Source organism: Mycteria americana, chromosome 7 (assembly GCF_035582795.1).
Source record: "Mycteria americana isolate JAX WOST 10 ecotype Jacksonville Zoo and Gardens chromosome 7, USCA_MyAme_1.0, whole genome shotgun sequence".
Taxonomy (NCBI): domain Eukaryota; kingdom Metazoa; phylum Chordata; class Aves; order Ciconiiformes; family Ciconiidae; genus Mycteria; species Mycteria americana.
The window spans coordinates 59,259,002-59,274,648 of record NC_134371.1 but is presented as its reverse complement, the minus strand read 5'-3'; the positions used below and the strand labels follow the sequence as shown (position 1 = coordinate 59,274,648).

At 49.2% G+C, this 15,647-nt stretch overlaps 1 protein-coding gene across 5 annotated transcripts; it reads right to left on the bottom strand.

Annotated features, from left to right (window-relative positions):
• Positions 1–2,732: 2,732 nt before the first annotated feature.
• On the bottom strand, positions 2,733–14,980 carry NASP (nuclear autoantigenic sperm protein). Of its 5 annotated transcripts, none has more exons than XM_075508673.1 (15): positions 14,824–14,980; positions 13,588–13,638; positions 12,660–12,770; positions 12,011–12,091; positions 11,717–11,814; positions 10,092–10,988; positions 8,143–8,225; positions 7,144–7,229; positions 6,940–7,013; positions 5,679–5,867; positions 5,255–5,421; positions 4,724–4,777; positions 4,559–4,630; positions 3,405–3,536; positions 2,733–2,899 (listed from the first exon to the last, which is right to left on the bottom strand). In XM_075508673.1, the coding sequence occupies exons 1-15, from the start codon at positions 14,883–14,885 to the stop codon at positions 2,846–2,848; spliced, it is 2,211 nt and encodes a 736-aa protein (XP_075364788.1). In that variant the 5' UTR covers positions 14,886–14,980; the 3' UTR covers positions 2,733–2,845. The 5 variants fall into 5 exon arrangements, with proteins under 5 accessions (XP_075364788.1, XP_075364790.1, XP_075364789.1 ...); XM_075508675.1 differs by having other exon boundaries at positions 14,794–14,936; XM_075508674.1 differs by lacking the exon at positions 14,824–14,980 and adding an exon at positions 13,962–14,095.
• Positions 14,981–15,647: the final 667 nt, after the last annotated feature.

Below are 15,647 nucleotides of genomic sequence, written 5' to 3'. Positions count from 1 at the left end.
AGCCCCCACGGCCCCTCACCATCCCGCAGGGCTGTGCCAGCGGCTGGCAGCACTGGGGACCAGGGTGGCTGCAACCCCCCACCCTGAGCAGGAGGAACTGGAGCTGAGCCAGGCCCCGGAGGTGCTGCGGGATCACGTTGGATGGCTGGCACATGGGGGGTGAGGCCCAGCCAGGGACAGGGCTCTGCACCCCTCCAGGGGAGCACCCAGGAAGCAGGGTGCTCTCCATCAAGGGGCCCTTGGCCCCCTCAAACCCCCATTTGCCCATTTCCTCCCCAGGGCCACCCTTCGCCTCGACACCCTCCTGCCAGCTGCTGGGCCACTTGCTGCCGAGGCCAGGTGAGGGTGTGTGGGTGATGGCAGATCTGAGCTGAGCATCCTGCCAAGCCCCAGCAATGGCCGATTCTGGGGCTGTGGCAGGGCGCTGCGACTGTCCTACCTGCGCGCCGGAGGACGTGACCTGGCCATCCTGGACCAGCTCCTCCACCTCCAGGTGGAGGCCACGGTGCTGGAGAAAGGAACCATGGGGCTGTCTGGGGGCAGGAGGATGGGTAAGCCCCAACCCCAGCCCTGGGCCCATCCCCTAGCAGGGACCCTGTTGCCACAGCCGGCAACTGAGGCACCCCCGGCTGTGCCGGCAGAGCCACCCGCTGCTGGTGCACGGGGCCTGGATGCAGCGCTGCTGGCTGTGGAGCTGGAGAACCGGCGGCTGGAAGACGAACTCCTGGCGCTGAAGGTCAGGAGGGAGAGGAGAGCTGATGCCGGTAGGTGACAAGCCCCAGGGGACAGGACAGACCCTGGTTGCCTCTGGGGTTGCAGCTGCCAGAGCCCCTGGGCTGCCAACGGCTCATGCAGATACGTGCGGGGTGGGATGCTGGGGGGGGGGACTGCAAACCCTGCGGTGATGAGTTCTCGTCCCCCAGGCTCGCGGGCAGCCCAACGGCAGGCAGAGGAGCTGGCCCAGCTCCAGGCACAGGTGGGGATGCTGCGGTGCCATGCGGAGCAGACAGGGCCGCGGCTGCCCCCCACCATCCTCCCGCCCCCCGTGGCCCCCCCGCTGCCGCCAGCCCTGGCCGCGCCGGAGCTTTTCACGGTAAGAGCCTCGTCCCAGGTCCCAGGCTATTTCCAGGTCCCCGGAGGGAGGGGAGATGGGGTCAGGCTGCTGACCCAGACGGGACGATGAGTGTGGAGGTACAGGCTCAGGGAGATGATTCAGGAACTGCTGCCTTGGCCACAGCTGGGGACACGGGTGCCCCACGGACCCAGGGCCACCAGGGCAGGAGGTTCCCCCCGCCGGGTGCCAAACCACAGGCGTGATTGCTCTGCATGCCCAACGCCATGTGTGGCCCGGGGTGGCTGGGCAGCTCCTGCCAGTGCCTGTGGCAGGACAGGGCCAGGCCCCCGCTCCTGTTAATGCCACTTTTCTGCTTTCCCAGGAGTCCCCGGGGCCAGCGCTGGGGACAGGCAGCCCCGCAGCCCCCGGCCGCCCCCATGTCCTCCCTGGCCTCCCCCTCGCCCCCTTCGCAGCCCTGGAGGACCCCCCTCCTGCTCGGGAGCCCCCGGCACAGAACAAACATCCCCGAAGGTGAGCCAGGAATGGGCCATGCCCCCACGGCACTGCCCCGGCATCCTCTCACCGAGCTGGAGCAGGAAATCCGGGCTTTATTAACTATAGGTGTGATGAGGGGATGGCAGAATCCATGTGTTATAGCTGCAGGTATGGGGGCTTGGGACCAGCTGTGTAATTATCACTGGGGCCCCACAGTGCTGGGGTGGGGGGGAGGGTCCCTCCTGGGACCAGAGAGGCTCTGGGCATTTCAGCAGCAAGAGCAGGCAGGGAGGGGACAGGCAGCCCCCCAGTCCCAAGGCTGAGCCTCCACCTAAGGCCACTCCTCACCCCAGGACAGTGCCCACACCCAGGAGTTGCTTCATCCAGTTCACCTGGAGGGCCTGGGGACCAGCAGAGGGCATGGAGGGGCTCAATCACTTTTTTTGCCTTTCCCTGCCTTCCCCCTCCCTCCTCAAGCCCTTTCTAGGGGAAGCCTCACAAGAAGCCTTCACAGCTCAGCACCAGGAACCCACAAAACCCATGGGAAAACTCCTTCCACAGTGCTGGATGTTTAATAAATTACTTTGGCCTGTTGCTCTTTGCTTCTTGGGCTTCTTTTTTCCATGTAAACATATATACATTTGTCCCAGAGCAGCCTCCCAGCCCCACTTAGGGACACAGGCTGGCTCATGGTCTAGCCCTGTCACTGTACAGATCCATCACCCCCCCCCCCCCCCCAACTCCTTGTGCATGAACACAGATATGTAACAGGGTGAACTGGAGGTTGAGCAGAGCCCCACAATTCACCCTGACACCATCCCAGCTGTTATGAAAGGTGCAAGGTCCAGACAAGCTCTTATCAGCCTTCCCCAGCATGTTTAGGCTGCTCAAAGCACCACAGGAAAACCAACACGCAGCTCAGCCTAGAAAGAACCAAGACACAGGCAGAGCTGTGCCCTACCCCTGCAGACAAGACCACAATGAACATCATTCGTTGCTCCTCTTGTGTCAGCAGCCAGCCCTGCTTTCCCCAGTGCATTGCCTCGTCCTGCCTCCTTCAGCAGGCACGGATGGAAATGCTGAGGCTAAAGGGACAGCGAGCCCCACCGTGGGGCTGCACCCCACAGGCAGGGAGGAGCAGAGGCCAGAGCTTGCAACAGCAAGAGGGTCAAGACAAGGAATATTTGCTTACAATCTTTATTGAAGTCATACAAAAGTTGCCAAAAAGTGAAAAAATACACTATATACAAAACCATTTTCCTTGTAAGGAGAGGAGTGTCCAAGGTTAAAGAATTATCATACTGTGCTTTCAACTGCAGCCCCTGATTCTGCTTGTGGCCTTTTCTCTGTCTAAAAGAGAAGAAAAGGGTTTGTTTTTAAAAAACAAGACAGTGCCTTACAGCACCAATTCATGCAGCAGTTTAAGGTTTCTGTAATTTGAAGACTTAACCGACTACTCATGCTTTGCTGGTCTTCAGAGCCCAACTAAAATAATGACCTTAACAATTGTAGCCCAGGTGACAAGTATTAAAACCCAGAAGTATTAAAAATACTTTGGGGAAAGCCCCTGTGCTGTAGTTCAGCCCAAGCTGAACACCCAGAACATGTTTCTGTCCCACCCCTCAGGTTGCAAGTCTCCACAGCTGGTGTTTTCCCAGCCCACATAGTGCCAGACACCATGGTACAACATGCATCCTGCCACCTGGGAAACATTCCCCACCTCATTTGGGAAGCTTTACGAAGACCAGCAGGCAATAAAACCAGTACATCTGCCAGGCACAAACCCATGTCTGAACAGAGGGGAAATGAAAAAAAAAAAATAAGCATGGCACAGACTCCTGACTCAGCTGCCCACCTCCTCTTCCATTTTGTCTGCAACCTCATTTCCACTGGGGGCCGCATCACCACCACCACCATTGACAGCCGGTTCTGGTTTAGATTTCTTAGCTTCATTGTCTCCCTGTTGAGTCTCCTCCTCTGGTTTCCTCTGAAGACAAAATTGTTTAGTCTTCACTATGTACAAGTTTAATTTTTTTTTTTTTTTTTTTAAGAAAGTTGCATCTAGGTGTCACTGCACATTATCTATTCAACCTCCACTTGCCAGGTTCAAGGCAGATACTTAAGTAAAGCATTAAGATTTAACCAGAGCTCTGAAGCTTTGGGATAGAAGTCTCAACCACAAAGGATTTCCAGCAAGACATTATTTAGGTGCTAGTATCTATAGTGCTGAATTATCCTTAGTTATAGTTTGGTAAGGAAACATGCGACTGCTGAGCCAGGTAGCAGTTAAGGGGGTAGGTTTAGGGCATCCATGACATTTACAATAACTTGGGTAAAGCAGATCAAAATTGCTCCAGGCAAACCTCTGAACCAAGAGGCTACTCCAACAAACACAGGCCAGGCTGTGCCACAGCAGCATACAAAAATGAAAAGTAAGATCCCATAGGGGATAATTTTAGTTATATTTGCAAGCAGTTCTAGAAAAAAACAAACATATACCTTTAAAGGAACCTAGTGCTCAGTGCATTTTATTACCTCAGTGAGAGGCAGTTTATCCTTACTACCATTGGACTGGCTTTGCTATGTATTAAGTCCAATTCTCCATTTCCACTTGGAAAGAAGGGAACCCAACTCAGCCTGGTTGCTTGCTCTTTTCTTAAGATCTGTAGGCCACCCTGCTCTTCTTGCAGGTCCTCAGCGGAGGAGGCCACTTGTTCAGAGAACGCCTGCAGAAGCCACACAACTCAGCTCAGAAGTTAAACCAGTGTGGGTCAGGCGGGGTGCTGAACCATCAGGAACTGGTGTCCTGGAGGCTGGATGGTTCCCAGACTGACTGGCTCCCAGTGGAAAGGAGTTTCGTGCACTATTTCTGTTTTTATTTATAGGGTGTTTTTTCCATTATAGAATTAAGTTAAGGAAAAAAGCTTTAAGCAAAGAAATCCAGTTACACAGAGCAAGCCAGTGGTACTTTAACAAACTGTTTGTTCAACTAGTTGTTTCTGGGCTCACCTTTTTCCTGACTAGGTGAGAGATGTCTGTGACACACTGAGATGCACCATCAGCTGCTTTTCTTACTGGAATCTATTACAAGACAGACATTGACACATGAGTAACAGCAAACAGTAATCCTTAGAGCAGACAGGAATTCTCAACGTCCATCTTAAGTTAACTTACTGTGGAAACAGACCCACTGTCTTCACTTTGTGCAAAGCCAGATGTAGTTCCAACCTTCAGAAAAAGCAGAAGAAAAACAGTTGAACACATTCTGGCTATCTATTCCCACAAAACCATACATGCTAGTTTAGAAAGGGACAGAAAACCCAACTCCTTCACGTCTCAACACTGCGTTCTGCTCCTACGCTTATACACAAAACAGACAGATGAAAAGCTCGCATAGTGATGCGACACTCACTCCATTCTCACATTTGGCCGACCTATCATTTCCAGCCCTGACACATTTAATTGCTATAGAAGCCAATCAAATTCCAGTTTAGTTTGGAACAATTAATGTCAGTGTATTTACTAACTATCCTCTCTTGAGATGTCAGCTGCCTCAGTTTCCTTCTCACAATCACAGCCTGTATCTTTTGTGAGCAACCACTAGCCCCCAACCTGTACAGTCAAGTCTGAGCTCTTCCCATTACTTGTTTACTTCAAGTCTCACTGGAAGAATGCTTGGTTAAAAGGAAACAGCAGGACACTAACCAGAGTCGCTTTCAGCGCCAGCTCAGCTACTCTTGCACTCTTTTGAGACTCCTTTGAATCTTCTATCTTTTCTTTAATTTCAGGAAGCAGTCCCTTCAGTTCTTCAATCTCCTTCTCGTCTTCAGGGGACCCACTTTCTGCCTTCTTTATTCGCTCAGTAAGCATTGCTAGGATGAAACAGTTATCATGGCAAAAAAACCTCAAGACAAAGTAGCTGTCCAGTTATCAATATCCAGAGGCAAGTATCTGCTAACACACACTGTTTCAATAATTCCGGTATCAGTATAGCCCATTACCACCTTCAGACCAGCGAACATTTGCACAGCGAGGTAATAAGCATACCTAACTACTTTTAGGGCAGTTAAACAAAGTCTGCTTTGTGAAAGCTCTCACATCCGCTAGGCAGTTTTAGAAATCTACTTACCCATTCTCTTGTCAATGACTTCTACGGATTTACCAAACTGCAAAACTGCCTCATCGAACTGGCTGTTGTAGTGGTACGCCAGCGCCAGCTGGTAGTGACTCTCAGCTAGCAGGCGGTCATGAGCCTCCAGGTACTTCTGCTGCAGGGCCAGGCAGGCCTGAAACTCTTCTATAGCCTGTGTGTAGTTTTCTATAGGAGAAAGCCGTAAGGTCTTTACAAACCACACTCGTATATCCAAACAAGGAAGATCTAAACCCTTATTCAGTTACTCTGTATTTTATTGCACTTGATATAGTCTGAAAACAGAACCACCGTTGAATACAGCAGTTGAGTTCAGTGACAGGCTACTTTTAGATTATCAACTGACACCACTCAGTTCAACTGTCATCATCCCCTCCTCTGTTTAGAGCCCGGTTCCTCTAGTTCCCTCACAAGTGCTTTGTCCATTTACAGCACCACAGTAAACTAAGCAGCCAAGTCAAAACCAGGCACACAAATCCTGCTGTTTTACCTACCACCATGAATTAAGTACAACTTGAATCCAGAGCTAAGGACAGTCCCCTGCAACCTCCCAGTCAAGCTCTCCATTCAATGTATTCTAGTGACATAAAACACAACCCCCATTTTGTAGCCCTTTGTCCAGAAACCTGTCACATTATTTCCAATGCTTGCCACAGAGGAAGATTACACCCTACTTGGATTTAACAAGATCAAAACACATGGTTTAAAATGAAGGGCAGACAAGACACATTAGAAAGCACAAACCCAAGTCTTTCTTCGCACTCCTTTTCTCGTGCGTAACACATCAGGGTCTTTCCTGACCATACCCTAGTATTTTGGAAAGTCTAAGAGTCAACCATTTTTTATTTGCAGTCTTTATGTTCTCGAACTGGCATGGTACCCACACCTCCCATTGAGCTTAATGACTCACTACTTCAATAAGGAAAGAGTCCTTCTTAGTTTCTGAAGCTAACCAAGCCTTGCCTATAAAGCAGAACAAGGCTGGTTTTGATCTGGTAACACACTACTTCTTACTCAAAGCTTTCTTTCACTGTTCTGGAAAAGCACAGACTATCCTGTTTAGGGCACTGACTTGTTCATCCACTGATTCTAAAGCTTCTCACATGGCTGCACTATCATAATCAGATAAAATGTATTTTGTTTTCATCTTAAACAGCATTAACTCACCTCTGCTCATTCTAAAGTAAGAAACAGAGAAGGACAGAAAGTGGAACTGTACGTGAGAATTAGTATTACTTACCAGATTCAATGCTAACTTCTCCTAACTTTAGATGAGCTTGAGCTGCATGGAGCTGAGCTTCTTTTGTTTCTTGTCTAAAATGTGATAAAAAGTCATTTTCAAATCCTGATCAGAATATGCCACATTCACTAACTGGCTTATGCCACCCCCCAATTTCTAATGAGTTTCTCTAGTAGATATCCAAATTAGGACTTAAGCCTTTACCTCTTGTAGATGACTTTTGCTAATTCCAGCATGTCCCAGGCTAGCTCAAGATTTCCAATTTCATCCTCCTCACTTTCCTGTAAAGACTAGAAATGCATTAAAGATTAAGTGACTTGGTTACATATCACATCAAATAACACTAAGTTTCTAAGCAACGTTGTCAAGACACAATTTCTTTAGGAGGTAAACAGTTTACCACTAGAAGGAAGGAAAAAATAAAAAGAGAACATGCAGAAGAGGTTATTACATCAACTGAGACTTTGCTTGCAGTGAAGGTGTTTTAAGTGGAACATAAGCTTATATTGTTAGTTGATATGGCCTTAATTTTTTTCCAGAAATAACAGGGCACCAAGCACCAATATTACCCTAAGAATAAGATTTTGTTTAAGGTGCTATTTAGTGAATCAAAAGCTAAATAAAGGAGTTGATGTTCCACTTTTTTTTTAAATGAGGTTTTGAACTTCATTAGAATAGTCTGAGGCAGAGTCAGATAATCTATTCAACACAGTTGTATAGCATGTTTAGTACCACAGTCTAATAGGCTTCAGATTTTTCGAGGTGTTTTGATTGCTACATCAAGGAAATGCCTCAGATTTAAGCAGCACTACACTTCCCACTAAATTTCCATCCTAATCACAGCCTATTGGACTGGGTGCATTCAACATGCATAGCGAGACAACAACAAAACAAGCCGAGAAGAAACTGGTACAGGTAACTAACTTTAGTGACAAGCTAAAGCAACTCTCCCTGCCTGCTCCTGCATTTACTAGGCTGCCTTACTCATCAGTAGACTGCTCAAGTTTACAGAGCCGAGCAAGATACTACAACGTGTACTACGCATAACGCTGCCCCTTCCTTAGGCAATACTGGTTTTCAAAAGTCACTTCCCACATAGGACTACATGAAATACAAGTGAGCTTTTATAAAGACATTAACATGACATTTAAACAAATACTGCACTCTTCCATGAGCACCGACATCAGAGCTAAGCAATCTCACCTTGTCTTCCACTGTCATTTCATTCTCCTTATCATCTTCAGCTTTATCATTTTCTTTATCTTCCTCTTCAGATTCTTCCGTTTCTACAAGGAAAGTAGATGAGTGAGAACACTTGTTGTTACTACACTTGCTTCACGTGGACTCAGGTAGAATATATTATATCCAGCCCTTACCCTTCAGTGACAGGTTAGATGTGTGATGCAAGAAGAGCACAGATACATTAAATTCTCAGCAGCAGCAGCCATCTTGCTGAAAGTGTTAGGCACTGTAGACTAAAGTAGTTCCACGCTACATTAGTCCTTGTTTTAAGTTTAACTTCATACTATCTAGAACGGAAACTTACCTAGAATTCAGTTCTCACAAATGCATTGTAAACTCCCACTGAAGCCATGGGATCCTGAGCAGCCCTGGAGGTACTGATCAGTTGCTGGACTTCATGCTACAGATAACAAGTGTTTTCAGCAAGATAGCTGCCAAGCTGTGTCCAGATAAGACTGTTTCTGAATTCGTGTTCCTCATGTCAGACATTTAAGTGGCAATGCAATGAACCTGCTATTATGTAGTACTGATTTGACTTCCGATACTGTGTAGGAGCGTTGCATGACCTATTCTACCAGTAGAAAACATTTTCCCAAAACGTGCAGTGAAGGAGTATGACTAAAAACTTTTTAAATTGGTTGACTTGCATGCTGCAGTCAGACACTTAATTCTTATATCATGACTACTGACTAATTCCAGAATAACAGGAGTTTGATGGGGTGGAGACTAGAGCTCATTAGTCTAACTCCCAACAAGCGCACATCTACCACCGAGAGGGCCAAACCCGTAAGTACACGGACAGCTCGATCAAAGGTAAAACAGAAGAGATGTTAGGAAGTAAATTTTAAGTAGCGGAAGGAGTCTGGAATGACACCACACCAGACCAGGATGTTAAAGTGTCCTCACACTAACAAAGTTGGGAAAAAAGCAGTAGTATGCATACATAAGCAGCCTTTCACAGGATGATGAGGAATGGATAACTACTCTTAGTTGATGTTCAGTCATGCCCTGTCCAGACAGACACCTTGTTAGGCAGCTGCTCCACCACCAGGTGTTCACTGTGCTCAGCAGTACAAACCCTTTCAGTGTCCAGAACTATTTAGTCTGAATATTTGCCACTCCTAAAATAAGGCTCTTCCTGTGAAGCTGAGTTACTGACAAGCAAAGTTTCAATTATCAGCTCATCAATAAACTTGTGCAACAGAAAGCATTGGTCTACTAAGACCATGCAAGTACTACTTCAAAGTGTACAAGTTTTACCAGGTTACTTTAACATAATCCTGAAAACAGCTATAACGAAGCAGGGAAGCAGAATGGCAGAAAAAGCTAGATAGTTGGAAGACTGTACTAAATAGTAGCAATAAGCCTTCAGGTTCCAGGGCAAATTAAGTTTAGATTTGCCAACCAAATTATCACTTGTAATTACCACCAGAAAGACTGAAATGGAGAGTTCCTTTCCCCCACCAAAAGCAAATTTACTATTTTGTTATGTATTCAGCTGTTCTTATTTTTCTGCTCCACTGTTTTAAAATAAAATATGGTTATAACCAGAGGCAACTTGTGCTTCAAGTTATTTTAAGGTTAGTGCAATAAACCCAGACGCATGCAAGTGAACATCCATTCAGTATTCTCCACCAGCCTAGCCATTACTTACACATTTCACAGGGCTGTAAGTTTGCTTTCAAGTAAGATTTGCTTTGCAGTTAGTTAAGCGTTAGTCTAGAGAAACTGAGACTATTCACTATTCCTTGAAACTTTACTTGGATGTAAAATCCTTCAAGAGCCCCTTTACTGTGCCTTTTCCTTATTCTAAGGCAAACAGAAAATTCTGAATGGAATACTTTTTACCCATTGTTAGCCAAATCCATCAAGTAATCCACCCACAAGTACTTTTCTCCTCTCACTGTTACCTTCTCCCTCTTCCATCAGGTCATCTTTCTCTTCTTTTTCTACCTTAGCACCTTCACCCTCTTCCATCAGGTCATCTTTCTTTTCCTCCTTCTCTACCTTAGCAGCTACTTCAGCCTTTTCTTCCACGTCATTAGATGTCTCTTTGCCCTCTGTGGGCACAGGTTCCTTTGAGGACTCTGTCTCTTTAGATTCATTTGGTTTCTCTTCTGTAGCTGTGTCTACTGGCTCTTGTTTCTCCTCCACCTTCTTCTGTTCAGCTGCCTCTGCTTCCCCTTCTGGAGCTTCTTTCTGCTCCACAGCAACTGCTGCCTGCACTTCTGTTGTTACTTGTGCTACTGCCTTCTCTTCCACAGCTGCCTTTGCCTGCCCTTCTACAGCCTCTCCCTTTTCCACAGCTGGTTCTTTTTCTGTTGCTTCTGCTGTCTGCTCTCCCACCTCTCCCTTCTCTTCCACAGCCAATTCTCCAGCTTCAGCCTCTTCCACAGCTGCCTTTGCCTCCTTGTCTGATGCTTCTGTCATTCTCTCCTTCTCCTCAGTTGCCTCTGCTGCCTTGTCTTCAGGCACTATCTTCTGCTCTTTTTCCACTACGTTCTCTTCCACAGCTGCCTCCTCTTCCATAGCCTCCTCTTCCACAGCTATCTGCTGCTTTTGCTCTTCTGAAATTATTTCTTTTTCCACAGAAGCCCTGGTCTTCTCTTCAGCCTCTTCAAGCTTTACATCCTCATCAGCAATTGCTTCTTCTGTTGACTTTTCTTCTGTGATCTCTTTCATTTCAACATCCTCCTCTTTGATTTCCTTCTCAGATAGTACTGGAGACTCTTCTGTAGACTTTTTGGCCTCTTCTTTTTCCCCCATGGCGTTATATACCTGTTCTCTCAACTCCTCCCTTGCTTCTTCTACATGATTGAGGAAGCATAAACATTTCTTCGAGTTTAGTGATAAAGACATTAATGGGCACTGACAATACCACCCTCAGACCCTCCAGTGTGTTGGTTTGCCATCAAGTTAGATGACACTCCTAAAAGCTCCATTTTCAAAGTACAAGGAATTAGGACACAACCAACATAGTAACTTGAACTAAACAAATCCCTTCCCCTTCCCCAGACTGCATTATTGCAAGCGGCCGCGCAAGCAGTGTGCAGTTTTGTGTGCTAGCGGTTTTAGTCACAGCTAAGCAAGAGGTGCCAGTGTTTTAATAGTCTGGATTGACAGGAATTCCTGTATTATCTCCAGCTGCAGGTAGTATAAAATAGCTACTGTTCTTGCAGTTTTTACAGAGACTCTGACCTGTCCTACTACACACACTGTACTGCTACAAGGTTACAAAGCAGTTCAAGTTGACCATGAAGCTTAAGAAAGCAAGTTTGAATGCAGTTATTTCAGGACACAGACACCTGGTGACCATTTACACATGCTTTCAGTGACCAGTTCCTTGCAGAAGTTTTAGAGGTTTTGTTCAATCTTTAAGCAAGATTAGAAGAACGAGAAAAAAAAAGTCTATTCAGGCTGCTAAGAGTTTCAACAGAATGATTCAGGCTACCCAAGGTACCGATGGACTGAACTTGGATCATTTAGACAAGAAAATGCAGCTTGGTGCCTCCACGTGGCAGGCAGCTTTACATACCATCAACAGTTGGTAACGCAGAATCATCTTCAGCTTTTTCTCCTTCCTCTTCAACCTGCACCCCTTCTAAGGCATTTCCCAGCACACCATTTTCCATTCTAAAGGGAACAAAAGTTTGTTATCACTTAGCTCTTGTAATAACACCATTTTTAACTGCACAAGCTGCAATGCCACAGCCCATCCCACCCAGTGCAACCCTGCGTATATGAAGTTCTAGTGTAACCCTGACTATACGAGGATGAAATCCCGTTACGCCAGACAGACTCTTAATCAAATAAGAAACTGTTAGCGTACCTTGCCAACTCCAGGAGAGATTTTCCATAGTAAAAAAAAGCTTCTGCACACTCATCCGCTGTCTCACCATATTTTTTACCCCTGCAAAAGTAATGAAGAAATATTTGCCTGTGCCTACTTTAGATTTTGATACATGAACTTGAAAGCTAAAAATTCCTGGGCAGGAAGAATCAGTTTCTTAGTTCGTCTCCCACTATTTCAAACAAACAATGAATGCTGCTCCTCTCACTTAGCTAGATGTGGCCTTCAAACATCCAGCAAAGCAAATTAATCTAAAACTCAAAGAGGTATCACCCTCAGAGACTGATCAAGGCTAGTAAACAAGTTACTAGCAAGTAATGGTATCCCATTATTTTCATATTAACAGACATCAGAACCACACACTGCCAAATAAAAGTATCAAATCCCTTTTCCTCCGTAAGGAACTGCACTGGCAATTACTATCACAAAAGCTGTCTAAATTGCACACCAACTACAGTATTGCCCGACACTTCAGTTAATTTAAATAGTTTGTCCTCTCCTCAGTTGTATTATAAATACAGCAGCATATGCAAGGTAAAAATCTCAATCTTTCTTGTATAAGCCACATCAGTATAGTCAAGCTGAAAACTAAGCTCTACAAAAATACACAAAACATTCTACTACTCACAGTAAGCTCGCAGCTTCCTGGAACGCATTAACAGCAGCCGGAATATTTCCCATTACCAAGTGTTTCTGTCCTAAACCCAATAGTTTCTTTGATTCTCCATCCACGTCCATACTGGGCAGGGGGGGGAATAAAAATAAGTCAAATACAGGATTCTGTTAGTTTCCATAGTAATTTCGTATCCAGCTTTCAAAACCTAGTCAGCTTTATATAAGAGTGAACTGCATACATTACACTGGTTTGTTTGGTTTGGTTTAAATCTGGACCAACTTTTAGTTCTGATGACCAAGGGCAGACAGGTTAATTTTAATGAACTGCCACAATAAGCGGGTATCAGAATCTGATATCACAAAGAATATACTTCATTAATGCTAAAGAATATACTTTAAGAGTTGCACACCAATACAACACTGAGTACCATACAGTGTTTCAGAGACTCCGATGCTAGCTAAGCCAAGGAAAAGAAGAATAAATCCAAGTTATGACTTCTCATAGCACAGCATGATGCATTTGAGAAGAACGACAGATGCAAGTCTTAGTTTCAATTCAGTGCATCTCACACAGCTTCATTTCCAGAAGGTCCACCCCAGTCCAGTACCTGAGACTGGGACAAGGGGAGCTGCCCACAGAGGAGTACTACTACACACTAGTCACATACTTGTACCTCCCCAATGCTTCCCCAGTACTAACTCACAGATCAATAACTTCCTAAACAACAGCTGGTATTTGTGTATTTATTAGTCTTTGAAAGAGTTTTATTGCACTAGATTTGTGCAGACTACTGATGAGCACAAGTTTTCAGCATCTACAGCATCCGCATCTGTTAAACTTCAAGCCTAACAGCCCATTTGAAGGGTGACCTTTTTGTTTCGCTCAACAACCCCTGGATTTCACGCTCTTCAGCAACTGACAACTCCAACTCCCATCTCACCTGTCTGTCTTGTCTGTGGATGTGGAAGGAGCTGCCAATTCCTCTTCCATCCTGCAAACAAAATATTGAGTAAGTGCTTATAACAGGCCACCCGTTTCGTGACAGGAACTGAGCTCTCAGAGGTGTGAAACCAGAGCCAGGAGCAGTGCTTGCGTTCAGGTGTTCAGCCATCTAGAGCGAGTTCACATGCTGGTTCACTCTGCTGGCTGTCTTTTGGAGAAACCTGTTAGTTTCAGTTTTGTTTATTGTTTGAATGAAAGACTGCTACAAAAACAGATGCCTTCACGTTCAGGTTATATCAGACTAAGCCTGGCCAACAGGTCTGCTGTCTAAAAACTAGGACTACCCACCCCTGCCAGCTTGCAGCCACTGACCCACAAGCACCCTGCAGCTCAGAGCTATCCCCACGCAAACTTGTAGCGCGGAACAAGCCGCGAAGCGCAAAATCGGGGGTTTTGCAGCGCGTTTCCAGTCAGAAAACTGGGGATGTGCTCAAGGGGCCCGTCCGCACAGCTCGGGGAGCCTGGGGGACTGCCACGGCCACCCGCCGGGCAGCCTCTCCGGGGCAGCGGCAGGACAGCCGCCGCCCGGCCCCCGGCCGCCAGCTGACAGCCGCCGCAGTCCTCCGCGGCCAGCAGAGAGAGGCCGGGGGCGGCGTTGCGGAGCTCCCCGGGCGGAACAAAGGCCGGGCGAGGCGGGGAGCGGCCTCGGCCCCCCCGCCCCTCACAGACAATGGGCGCCTTTCCCGCCTTCCCCCCGGCCCCGCCCCCCGCCATTGGCGCCAAACCCCGACGGCGGCTCCTCACGGGCTGACGGCCCGGCGTCACATGACGCCGCAGGACCACCCACCCACCCCCCGCCGCTCCCCCTCCCCCAACCCGCCCCCCGGGCAGGTTCCGCGGCGTCGGCTGCCCCCAACAAAGATGGCAACAGCCGCGCAGGGGTCACGTGGTGGCTCCGCGCGAGCCGAGCGGGCCCAGCTGGCGCTGGAGGAGCGGGGCGGCACGTACCACCGCCGGAGGGGAGGGGGGGGTAACGGGGGGGGGGGGGAGGAAGGGGGGGCAGGCGCGCAAGCCCGACCAGCACCCCCAGCCCTCCCCCCAAAGGAAATCCTGCCCGCCGCCTCCTGCCCCCCCCTCCGGTCACCCCGCGGCGCGAAAGCGCCCCCCTCTCCCCTGGTGCCCCCCCTCCCCGACACGCACACACCGTGACCGGGGCCAGCCCGCGCAGCCCTACCTAGTCGGGGAGGCCGGCGCGGGCTCAACGCAGGGGGGAGCGGCGACGGCCGAAGATTGCATAGAAGCTGCTGGAGAGAGGGGCGGCGGCGGCAGAGTGCAGACCCCTACCCCTCCGGCTGCCTATATACCCCCGAGGACACGCCCCGGCCCGCCTCGCGGCGCGCGCACGCCGCGGGGGGACTACCGCTCCCGGCATGCCGCGCGCCCGCCCTCCGCGGGACACTCGGGGCGCCGCCGCGCGGGGCTTGCTGGGAAGTGTAGTCCCGGGGGAAGAGGCCGCCGCGGGGCCGCGCGGCCCGCTGGGAAGTGTAGTGCTGGGTGAGGCGGAGCGGGGACGCGCAGGGAGCGCAGGGAAACCGAGTTCCGCCGGGAAGCCGCTGCCGCGCGGCGTGCTGGGAAATGTAGTCCGCGCCGCGGGGCCGCCCCGTGCCGGCCCCCCGCCGTGCCCCCGGCGGCTCCAAACGCCAGCTGGGCGGGCCCTGCGGCGGTGGGAGGGCCGGAGCCTCGCTGCCCCCCTCCGCCACGGGGGAAGGTCGACATGTTGTGGGGGCGGGCGCCGCGGGGAGGGCGGGAGCCGCCCGGGCTTCCCGGGAAGAAGGGTCTGCCCCGCAGACGGGGAGCCCCTGCGGGCCGGGTCTGCACCTCGGCGCAGGTCTCAGAGCGTAAGAAGGGCGAGCCAGGCCCTTGCTCCCGGGTCAGGGACCCTGGGGTTCCTCCGGCCCGGCGCTGCCTTCGCAGGCAGGGCCCCTCCTCAGCACCGCTCGGCGGGCAGGCGGCCAGACCCTACCCCCGAGCCAGAGCGGAGGGCGCGCGTTCGTTAAC